General features: G+C 45.5%; 1 protein-coding gene across 3 annotated transcripts in view; it reads left to right on the top strand.

The window, feature by feature from the left end:
* TPP2 (tripeptidyl peptidase 2) overlaps window positions 1–12,094 on the top strand; it is a 106,382-nt gene that overhangs the window by 35,731 nt on the left and 58,557 nt on the right. For all 3 annotated transcript variants that reach the window (XM_068267999.1, XM_068268000.1, XM_068268001.1), the window contains exons 9-14: window positions 4,128–4,255; window positions 5,593–5,692; window positions 7,513–7,661; window positions 8,808–8,923; window positions 10,020–10,188; window positions 10,279–10,436. In XM_068267999.1, coding sequence (XP_068124100.1) covers window positions 4,128–4,255; window positions 5,593–5,692; window positions 7,513–7,661; window positions 8,808–8,923; window positions 10,020–10,188; window positions 10,279–10,436 — 820 coding nt within the window. The remainder of the gene's footprint in view (window positions 1–4,127; window positions 4,256–5,592; window positions 5,693–7,512; window positions 7,662–8,807; window positions 8,924–10,019; window positions 10,189–10,278; window positions 10,437–12,094) is intronic.

Here is a 12,094-nt window from a genome sequence, read left to right on the forward strand (position 1 = left end):
CTGTCGGCTCTGTGCCGGCTGAGGGGGCTGTCGGCTCTGTGTGGGCCTGAGGGGGCTGTCGGCTCTGTGTGGGCCTGAGGGGGCTGTCGGCTCTGTGTGGGCCTGAGGGGGCTGTCGGCTCTGTGTGGGCCTGAGGGGGCTGTCGGCTCTGTGTGGGCCTGAGGGGGTTCCCCGCGGTGTCCTGCGGAGGAGGAGAGGATAGGGTGGTATTGTGCCGTAGTAATTATGCTGAGGACGGAGGCTGCCCGCGGAGGGAGAGGATCGGGTGGTTATAGCCTATAACCACCCGATCCTCTCCCTCCGCGGGCAGCCTCCGTCCTCAGCCTATAACCACCCGATCCTCTCCCTCTGCAGGGCACCTCTGCGTGGGCCACATAAACTGGCCTCGCGGGCCACAAATGGCCCGTGGGCCGTAGGTTGGGCACAGCTGTGCTATCCTATAAGTTCCTGTGCCTGTTCTAATGTGCTCTGGCTTACTGCAGCCTTTCTTAATTGCACTGTCTCTGTAATAAATATTATCTCCTTTCCTCTGTCGTGTCTGTCGGGCTAAGGCTTGAATGTGTGGAATGTGTAGGGCTGCTTGTGATTGGATAGAAGCGATACACACCCTCTGCAGGCCCCCTGCACACTCTGTATGACTCACACACTCTGTTTATGTGAGCCTATCACAAGCTGGTTAGTTTGTTTGTAAACACTGCCTAAAACTGTTAATTACAAGCCAGGATTGCAGCAGAGCGTGGCAGAAACAGCACAGAGGGGCACAGGAGAAAATAGGGAATAGAATGGTATGCTTTTTAGTGTAAGAATATTAGAGTACAGATTCTCTTTAAAAAAGAAAAAATCAAATGCCTATGGAGAGGGAAGGTTCGGAGTCCCAAAGAGTCTTGCTTTTCCTCTCATGGTCCCTGATTCCCAGCACTGTCACCTACATTGGCTGTCTTTTACCAACTGGCCGAAAACAGCTTGGTCAGCCTCCGGGAGCCCTTGAAAGCACTTGTGCTTCCAAAGACAGGCTGCTTCATACTGCACATGAGTTAGCGCGCACACACACCTGTTCAGTATGGAGCCCACTTGTCTTTTGGCGCACTCGGGGCCACGAGCGCTTCCGAAACCTCCCATGGCATCAGATTTGAACGGGGTGACAGCGCCAGAACGTGTGGACCATGAGGAACAGGAAGACTCTTAAGGACCAAGAGCTTTGCCTCTCTATATGTAAGTATCTGGTTTTTTTTTGTTTTTTTTTTCAAATTATGACAAATTTGCTTAAAAGTAGTGTATATATAGCTAGTTTTCCCCATAGTCTATACCTGTTCCCTAAGCCCAGCCCTAACCCTAACTGTCACACTGATGTGTGTTAGATGTTAAGCTAACATTGGGCCTGATTTAAGAAGCTGCAATGCTATAGCAGGACGGGCTACATGACATCAGCGCAAGCTAAATACAGCGTGCCTTGCTTAGTTACGTGCGCTGTTTACATAATAATGCACACTTTTAACTACCAGGTGCTGTGAAGTAGCGTGGCCGCTACTATGTTAATTAACATAACTATAGTAATTATGTTAATCAACACAGTAGTGGCCGCACTAGTGAAGTATCACGGTTGCGATACTTCACAGCACCCAGTAGTTAAAGGAACACACGTTGCTATGTAAACAGGGTGCGTAACTAAGGAAGACACGCTACACTGCATGACCGCGTGTAGCGTGCAACCCTGTATTTAGCTTGCACTGGTGTCATGTAGCTTGTGCTGGTATAGTGGTGCACCTTCATGATTCAGGCCCATCATGTGCAATTTAGTGTTCCCAAATATCACAGCATGCAAATAAAAATAAATAGTATTGCACGGTGTTAAGATAGCCTCACAGAAGTCAGTAGAAGGGTAAGAGATGCTGTTCAAGTTTGGGGGTTTTGTCCCCAAAATAACTGTTTCTTTTATGGAAGTTCTGAATTGCCAGTGCTCATTGCATCCCTTCAGGTGCCTTCATGGCCACCCTCTTCTATTCTTATGTTCCTACGTGCACATGCAGAGGTACTATAGGGGTAACAACCACCACCCAAATTCTGTATGCCCTACCAATTCCTCCCTTGAGGTCCATACCCACTGCAAGATTTCGTTTGTCAAAATGACAGATGAACAATTGTTCCAACCTACATCGTGTAACAATCTTTAACTCTTGTATTTTGAAAGACGTCATGACCGATGAAATCAGATGCATTCGTTCATCGTCCCCTGTGTGTACAGATTATCGATCTTTCTGTTAAAATCTATGGGCCTTCCCCTGCATTCTTCTTCATTTAATGATCCTATTGTTGGTAATCTTCTTGCAGTCTATTGCTGCTCTCTACATTCCATTGGTAAAGATCTTTAGCGTAAAGATCTGTTCATCAGCAGTCTCCAGCAATTCAGTCTTGCAGTGGGTACTTGGCTTTAATTATTGATTCAGTGTAATATCTCTGGCATTTATCGCCTTTTTAAAGTAAACCTGAGATGGTGGCAAAGCAAAAATGTATACATACCTGGGGCTTCCTCCAGCCTCTTTCAGCCTGATCGCTCCCTCACCGTCCGCCCCGCCTCCTTGTTCACCCGCAATTCCTCCTGGTAACTTTGGGAATCGGGGCTTACTGCGCATGCCCGACGGCGCATGCCCCATTTTGCGCTCCTGTTGCAGGGATTGTTCTGTAACTGCCCGAAGTTACCAGGAGGATTGCGGACGACCGAGGAGGATGGAGGGGGAGCGATCAGGCTGAAGGGGGCTGGAGGAAGCCCCAGGTATGTATACATTTTTGCTTTACATTCATTTCCGGTACACTTTAAGCACAGCTACCTTTACAGCCACACTGCTTAGTCCATCAGACTCCAGGCAGTGGACCAGACTATTTTGCACACTTTTCTCCATTCCAGCTTTGAATCTCACAGCTGTTCAGCAATTTAAAGGGAACCTTAAGGACTCATTCAAACTTTGAGCGCTTCTGTCCGCTTTTTTTCAGATCATCATGTTACAGGTACATGTTGCTGAAATAAAGCGGATAGAAGCAGACAGAAGCGCACTGGTGTGAATGAGTGTGAATTGCACCTGTAACGCGTAAAAATGTATTTGTTAATGTCCGCGATAGCTTCCTGCACCAGCGGGAATTCGTAAAAAGGTACGCATGGTGGCTGACTCCCAGTCGGAAAAAAACGTAACTAGCTGGCAGCGGGGGACCGGAGGAGCCATGAGTGACTGCGAGCGCACAGGATGGCTGCAGGGGGCTGGTAGATGCCCCAGGTAAGTGAAACTCCTATATTTTTTTTATTCTTATTATTTTTATTTTTTTTTTAAGGTTCCCTTTAACCACTTGCCGCGCGTCGGCAAAGTGGCAGCTGCAGGACCAGCGACGCAGTTCTGCGTCGCCGGCTGCAGGCTAATTAATCAGGAAGCAGCCGCTCGCGTGAGCGGCTGCTTCCTGTCAATTCACGGTGGGGGGCTCCGTGAATAGCCTGCGGGCCGCCGATCGCGGCTCGCAGGCTAAATGTAAACACAAGCGGAAATAATCCGCTTTGTTTACATTCGTACAACGCTGCTAACAGTAGCAGCATTGTACCAGATCAGCGATCCCCGGCCAATCAGCGGCCGGGGATCGCTGTCACATGACAGGCAGGAGCCTGTTAGAGGCTGCACAGGACAGATCCGTTCCTGTGCAGCCTCGGATCTCCGGGGGAGGGAGGGGGGGAATTTCGCCGTGGAGGGGGGCTTTGGGGTGCCCCCCCGCAACACACAGGCAGGCAGGAGCGATCAGACCCCCCAGCACATCATCCCCCTAGTGGGTAAAAATGGTGGGCGATCTGGTCGCTCTGCCTGCACCCTGATCTGTGCTGGGGTCTGCACAGCCCACCCAGCACAGATCAGCTAAAACAGCGCTGGTCCTTAAGGGGGGGTAAAGGGTGGGTCCTCAAGTGGTTAAGGCAGATTCAGTGTATTGGTAGTGATTTTATTTGTTACTATATATAAATAGTGGCATTTATAGCCTATTTTTCACCAGAAAGCCTGGAGTTTATTTTTTACTTCCTATAGTTAGGGCGGGGTGTCTTTTGTGAAATGACAACTTTTCCAATTTTTTTTTCTTCTTCTCCAATCTTTCTTATACAGGAGAATATGTGAGGCAATAAACGAAGCAGTGTGGAAGCATAATATCATTTATGTGTCAAGTGCTGGCAATAATGGCCCATGCCTTTCAACTGTTGGCTGTCCGGGTGGAACTACCTCCAGTGTTATTGGTAACGTATCACCAAAATGAATGCTAAGAGCCCTTTCACACTGGCACGGTGCGTTGTGGCAATTTACCGTACTGCTACTGCTGGGCAATGAAAGTGTATGGGTGATTTCATATTAACTGCGGTGCGGTTCGCCGAAAGTGCTCAATTTGATGCGCTTCCAAAACTACATAAGCACGAGTATCTGCGTCCACGTGCAGAGGACCGGAAGTCATGTAAGTCTATGGCGACTCAGGCAATTTAAAAATGTTGGTGCGGTAACGTTGCAATGCACATGTGCGGAAGCGTATTTTTGCAATGCGTTTATGTTCACTTCTGTATTTCGGAAACAGGAAGTGACTGCAAGCAAGCATCACTTCCTGGTTGGCCGGATGCCAGAAGGTATGTTTTTGAACGCTAGCACCAATTAATAGCGTGAAGACAACTAATATTTGTTAATTAAGCCCTTCTTGCTCCAAATTATCTGCTGTCCGACCATGTTTGTGGTGTTTTGTCTTCAGTGACCTTCCCATTCCCCGACCTTACAGTATTCAGGTGAATAAGCTGGAGGAAGTGGCCATACACGGCATAATCTGAACTGAGCATGCACAAGTTCCAAACCATCAATGGCAAGTAAAAGAAAGTGCTTGTGCGCTAAATGAAGTACATGCACTGTTTCTTTCACTGGGCAGTGTGTATGGTCATAGTTAAACCCAGCTGTGAAGCCAGACTACTACCTGCTGTCAATAGTGTTAAGAGAGAGAGAGTCTGAAGCAAGAATAAATTTCGCTTCAGACCTCATAGTTAGCAGGGGCATGTGTGCCCCTGCTAAAACACCGCTATCCCGCGGCTTAACGGGGGTCCCTTCACCCCCAAATCCCCTCCGTACATTGCGGAATCTCTTCCGCATTGGGGCAGGGCTAACCGCCGCAGCCCTGCCTCCCACGTGTCTATCAGACTCGTACCTCCGCCTCTCCCCCGCCCCTCTGTCTTCCTTCACTGAGAGGGGCGGGGAGAGGCGGCGATGCGCGTCTGATAGACACGCGGGAGGCAGGGCTGCAGCCGTTAGCCCTGTCTCCAGGAAGAGCAAAATTTACGACCAATTTGGTCGTTGATTTTGCAGGGGGGGGGTGAAGGGACCCCCGTTTAGCCGCGGGATAGCGGCGTTTTAGCAGGGGCACACGTGCCCCTGCTAACTATGAGTTCTGAAGCGAGAATTATTCTCGCTTCAGTGTCTCTTTAAGAGATTAGCACAATTTATTTATATTTCTGAAGCTTTTTATCATAGTTTGTTTTATGTGGAACAGAAGCTGATAAATTGAGACGTTCCAGTCATCCTAATTTTATGTCTTTATCTACAGGGGTGGGTGCCTATGTTTCACCAGATATGATGGTTGCTGAATATTCCCTCCGGGAAAAACTTCCTGCCAATCAGTACACGTGGTCTTCAAGAGGTCCTAGGTATGCTTTTGCTCCATATCGTTGACGTTCTAGAATCATATAAATTGTGCACTATTATATAGTCACTGAAGAGGGTTTTATTAGGTAGTTTTAATGTGTTTTAAAGGATAAAATTATTTGGGTTACTTGGCTCTGTAAACCTGTAGTTAGAAGGTTGTGGTATTTGTCTTATTTAATAGTCTTAAAAAATAATAGAAGTCTGCTGTGACAACAATTTACCTCTAAAAATTTCAATTTTTCCTCTCCCTTAATAATTATGGCAGGTAATCTGACTGAAGGCTTCAGGCACACGAGTAATCTGACTCAGGGCCCTTTTCCACTAGCGAATCGAATCGTAAAGTCGCAAACCGCTAGCGATTTTACAATCCATACGGTTTGCTTTTTAACATAGGAATCGCGGTAGGTCATTTCCACTACCGCGATTCGTGTTTGACGGGAACGCGAACGCGCGGCGGAGTGATATTTGCCGCGATTTGCTATGCAGTGCATAGCATAGCAAAATCGCGGCTGCAAACGTCGGGAAATCGGCGGAATTGCGATTCAGCAATCGCTAGCGTTCAGCGTTAACGCTAGCGACTGCTAGTGGAAAAGGGCCCTTAAGGTTTAAGGGCCCACATTCTCAAGAATTGTAGCCGGGCGCAGTCATTGGTGATTGTTCCAGGTGATATATTTATGACCAGTCACTGTACAGAAAAGCTGCTCTGCTGCCGTCAGAGAACAGTGAGGAGTGGGAGTCATTTAATGATCTGTCATGGTAGAACATTAAATGAAGTTGTTGGACACTTGTCCTGACCCAAGATTTTTGGCTGAGATCGTCGGGAACAATTGTTTGGAGTAACACAAATTTTGCATTTATACATCACTTTAAGCCCACCTAAAAATCTGATTCAGAAAACAAACAGCTGGGCTACTGCCCTGAGTTTCTTAACTTTCAAAGCTGACTATTTTAGGCAATATTGGGAAGTTGTATCTGCCTACCTGCCCACTTCCTGACCCTTTCATTTAGAAAGCCTTATAACCACCTAGTGCGCCACCTTGTGTGACTATGAAGAGCTTAAATCGCCCGACTGCAGTAAAAAGAAACAGGCTGAGCTCTCCATGGATTAACACAAAGTGGAGCACCAGGTAGTTATAATCTTCCTAAAATATTTTTATAACTAATCCAAATTTATGTGGATATGACTCAATTTTCACATGGTTGTTTTACAAAGGTGATGTCTGCAAACACTTATCCAGCATGCTGACTAGTAAATCACTTGCTATAGAAAATGATGCAGATCAGGTGTGCCGTGCCTCAGAAACTATTGCCATATGATCAGCATTAAAGCAATGCAACTATTTTTTGGAAAGTGAGCAATGCTGTTTTTAATTTTTAGATCATTACAGATTTGCTGGTGACTACACCATGCTGTCCAAAAACTAAACAGATTATAAAAGCAATGGAACAAGTTTTGGTAGTTGCATGAGAATAGGTCATTGAGTTATATAGCGCCATCATGTTTCATGAGTTTGCACAGAGCAAGTATGTCGTTCGTTTATTCCTGCTTCAGCAGTGCAGGTGGAGGTGGCCACACATCCAGACCTCGCTGGAGAAGGCTTCAGGCAAAAACCATCAAAGCTTTTTTAGCAATACTGCCTGTTTAGCCTTGCAATTCGTCGATTCTATCTTTAGTAACACTGAGGTTTACATTAATTGCATTGTATAATTCTCCCTAGGTAGTCTTTAAGCAATTGTTATCTCCGTAACACAGTAAAAGCCAAGACGTGTAACATTCAGGGTAGTTTTTTTAATGGCTATGCTGTTTTAATTTTTCAATCAGCACTGATGGAGCTCTTGGAGTCAGTATAAGTGCTCCAGGAGGAGCCATTGCATCCGTGCCAAATTGGACGTTGCGGGGTACTCAGCTAATGAATGGGACATCCATGTCTTCTCCTAATGCTTGTGGAGGCATTGCTCTAGTATTATCAGGTAAGTGTAACCTGCACAATTGAACAAAAATAAAAGTATTCCTATCTGAAATAGTGCCCATAAGTATTGTTAGAAAAATATATTTTTAAGGATAAGTGTAATTGGTACAGTTATCAGGTTACATGCCTCAGGTCATGGAATGGGCACCAATGGGGATGAAGAGAGACCGGAAGGAGCGTGCTGGCCGTACAAGCTTGGGGGAGACTTGGTGCCGGCTCTAATGCTTCAGTATACGCCCCTGCAGCTTGGAGAGGCACATGGTTTAGATTTTTTTTATCTTTTCCCCCTGGTTTTCCCCCTCTAAACCTAGGTGTGTCTTATGGATGTACTTGAAACAGCAAAAAACTGAACTGGACCTCTAACTTAGGATGTACATATCAATGTTCTCCCCAGAATTATTTTCCAGCCGGGTGGCATGAAAAAGTAGCCGGGTGGGTAGAGATGAAAATGCAGGGCAACTCTGCTTACAGCATAGGAGGTGGTGAGGAGGTGAGCCAATGGCAGCCGGGTGGTCACCAAATCTAGCCGGGTGGAGCACCCGGCTAAAAGAGCCTGGGGAGAACACTGCATATGTTCGAGGTAGTAAATGAGATACAAACAATTCTTGCATGTCTTATCAATTTAAATTGGTCAACTAACATACTGCATACAAGCTGGAATTATTAGCATCTTATTGACCATCTCCACCAGATACAGAGATCTGGCCACTGCAGCCTAGTACCCACCCTCTTCATGTTTGTAGCTGTAAACAATATCTCTTGTAATCTAGCCAAAGAAGCTATGGGTTAGGCGAGGGAGTGTTCTTTTAGCAGTCACAGGATGAGATTCTGATATTGCTGCCGAAGGCTAACATATACCTGTTCTGCTACTTTACTGCTCCCTAGTCTTACTTTCTAGTTTCTTCTGGTGAACTGGAGATCATATCACTACTACCACTGTCAGAGTGGCATACAACCATAGTGTTCCTACTTTTCTATCGGAACATCTTTCATTCTTTGGTTAGGGCAAACTAAAGAGTGCATAAGTACAGGTTATACTCCCCTCATTTTGTACATGCCTCCGTTATTTTCAAAATGCTGGTGTGCAGCCCTATATAAGTCACAGAAACTTTTTAACACCTGTTTTGTTTTGGGTTTTTTTTTTTAGGTCTTAAAGCAAATAGTGTGCCATACACTGTGCATTCGGTGAGGAGAGCATTAGAAAATACTGCTCTGAAAGCTGACAACATTGAAGTATTTGCACAAGGGCACGGCATTATTCAGGTATGTATACATCCTTTTATGCAATGGGGAGAAAATGAAATGGTCGCGCATCTAACCAAGATGCACCTGATAAATACTCACTGCATAGGGCTAAAAAGCCTCTCAAAAGCACAAGTGTGCTCATTGCAGTGAAACGGGTGCATTAAGAACTAATGCATCTCACAATACAAACAATGGAAGCAAATCCATGCGTTACACATTATCCGGGACCTAACCCTTCTATTATTGAGAGAGTGTATACATCATTTTTGTGATGAGCGCAGTGCTCTGAGTTGTGAAGCTACAGCCAATAGATGAAAGTGAAGCTCAGGTGTGTGACTGGGACAGGACATTGGGAAAATCTCCACAGTGGGGACACATCTGAATTGAATAAAATGCTACTATTTTGATTTTTAAATGTTGTCGTGTAACTTAAAATCTTGTGTACAGTATATGTTACGGCCATAATCCAAATTCTGGCCACTACGGGATCTGGCTGTGCAATATGCAAACTGATCTGCTGATGGGGCCAATACAAGAAGAAGGGAATCCTTTCAGACTTTGGGTGCTCAGAACACAATCTGATAAGCTTCTCCCCTTTTTCATGCACGCATAAGAGTCATGCCTCTGTACTTACACAGTATATGTAATTGCTGGCCAGCCTTATTTAAACATCATGAGACCATGAGCTAAATACCCACACTTTAAGCCTCGTACACCTGCTTGACTAAAGTCAGCCGATTACGACCGCCCAGCTGATAATCCGGCATGTGCACAGATGCTTGCGACCCGCAAGCGATCTGCCTGGCAGATCAACTCTCTCCCTCGCAACGATCAATCCCATTGTGCACACCACTAACCCTCCGGCTGTGTGATTTCACGCATGCGTCCCCCCGTTGTCCCTCCAAATTCCCCCCCCCAGAAACAGTGTGTTGTCAGTGACACAGCTGACTCGCATCTGTGCAGCCTTGCCCAGTGATGTTGCCCAAGGGGATCGGGTCTTGATCCCTAATGGGCGACTTTATTAACAGGTGTGTATGCATTTCCATTTTTCTGTTACTTACATTCATGCAGTGATATCTGGACAGATGCCTATTTATAATAATTTTTTTTGTAGGTTGACAAAGCTTATGACTACCTCATGCAAAACACCTCATTAATCCATAGGATAGGTTTTACAGTTACTGCTGGAAATGGCCGTGGCATTTACCTCAGGGATCCAGTCCATGTTGCTTCACCCTCAGACCACGGTGTGGGCATTGAACCAACGTTTCCAGAGAACACAGGTGAGCTATAATCCTGTAATGGAGAGGGCTTTCAGAAAAGTATTCATGTATGAGAGACGTGTTAAGAAATTTGGGTCTCTGTTTTAACAGATAACTCCGAAAGAATTTCCCTTCAGCTTCACTTGGCTCTAACATCTAATGCCTCCTGGGTTCAATATCCCAGTCATCTGGAGCTGATGAACCAGTGTAGACACATAAACGTCCGTGTGGATCCTCGTGGTCTGCGGGAAGGAGTGCATTATACGGAGGTAGACCTGGTCACATATTGCATAAAAGTTTTAATATTTTTCTTGTTGAAAGTGTTATAAATACATATTCCTCTTTCATTAGCATGATGACAGACCTTTTCCACTGAAGATCACAGTTGGCATGATTTTCTCTATTTACCCTGCGTACATTTGGTCGGGTTGCTTTGCACGATTGCATTCGATTTTTGAAGGAAAAAAGCAAGAAATGTTTTTTTTTTCCTTTGGTCATTGATTACAAGAAAATTGCATAGCACCGAATTTATTTCCATTGACTTAACCAAAACGCAGTCACCCGAATGTCTAACTGAATCGCCAAAGGGGCCAAAATCTGCAACGTAGTCTTAGGCCTGGAACCCACAACAAAATGCTATCGCTAATCGCAATCGCAAGCGTTTTGTATGAGCAGTTTGTAAGTGATTTCATGAGCGTTTTTAGGGAGCGATTTTAGAAAGTGCAAACAATTTGCCAGCGGTTGTGTAGCGATTAGCGTTTTAAAGTCTGATTGGTCCTTCCATTTATTTTTAATTTTTTTACAGTGTACATTAACTTTAAAATGCTAGCAAAATCGCTCCGTGCAAGTTTTGATGAGCGATTACGCTAGTGATTATATACTTTACGTTGAATCGCTAACGCTAACAAAATGCTGCATGTCCTGCGCTTGCGATTTTGGGAATCGCAAATGCTCCAGTGGAAGTTGGCACATCCGTTAACATTAGCTGAGTGTTTTTGGAAATCGCTAGCATTTTCAAGCGCTCCCTAAATGCTCTGAAAAGCACTCTTGTGGGTTCCAGCCCTCAAAGTGGTATAAAACCCTGACATAATATTCAATAAAAACATGTTTTCCTTTTTATATGCCATACAGTATTATTATTATTAATTTAGAAAATACAAGTTCCCAAAGTACACTTTTTTGCACTAAGAGCTGACTTTGCATTTTATTCATAACTCGCTTATTAATCTTGTAATATAAGCAGAAATGCTTTCTGAGTGTTTGACTGTGTTCAGGAGAGTCTGCAGTGTCAGAGAACAGTTTACTTAACCACTTCAGGATTCTGCGTACGCATAAGTACGCCCCTGAATCCTGAAGTGGTTTCCATGGAAACGGCCGCTCGTATGAGCGGCTGTCGTCCCATGTCAGTTCCCGGAGGGTGTCTCTGTGAACACCCTGCGAGCCTCCGATCGCGGCTCGCAGGGTAAATGTAAACACACGTGGAAGATCTTTCCCCACTGTTTACATACATACGGTGCTGCTGCGCAGCAGCGCCGTAGAGGAGATCGGCGATCCCCGGCCTCTGATTGGCAGGGGACCTCCGGCATCTGATAGGCTGAAGCCTATCTGAGGCGGCGCAGGACGGATTCCGTCCTGCGCCGCTCACAGGGGGAGGGAGAGGGAGGGAAGGGGAAGGAGGCCAGAAGAGACGAGCCCTAAGTCGCAGGCCAAATTGTTTGTTAAAGAGAACATGAGGTGGGTTTTACAAATCCTATTAGCACACAGAGACTGGGTCTGCATATAATGCCCCGCCTCTGCCCACTTATAACACCCTTCTGGCATAAGATTGAATTGATCCTTAAAGAAATGACAAATAGAGAGACCACTTTTTTTTTTTTTTTTCCCCTCAATTTTATTTGTTGCAATTGGAGCGTGAAGTCTTTCAATG

This window comes from Hyperolius riggenbachi, chromosome 2, assembly GCF_040937935.1.
Source record: "Hyperolius riggenbachi isolate aHypRig1 chromosome 2, aHypRig1.pri, whole genome shotgun sequence".
NCBI classification, from domain to species: Eukaryota; Metazoa; Chordata; class Amphibia; order Anura; family Hyperoliidae; genus Hyperolius; species Hyperolius riggenbachi.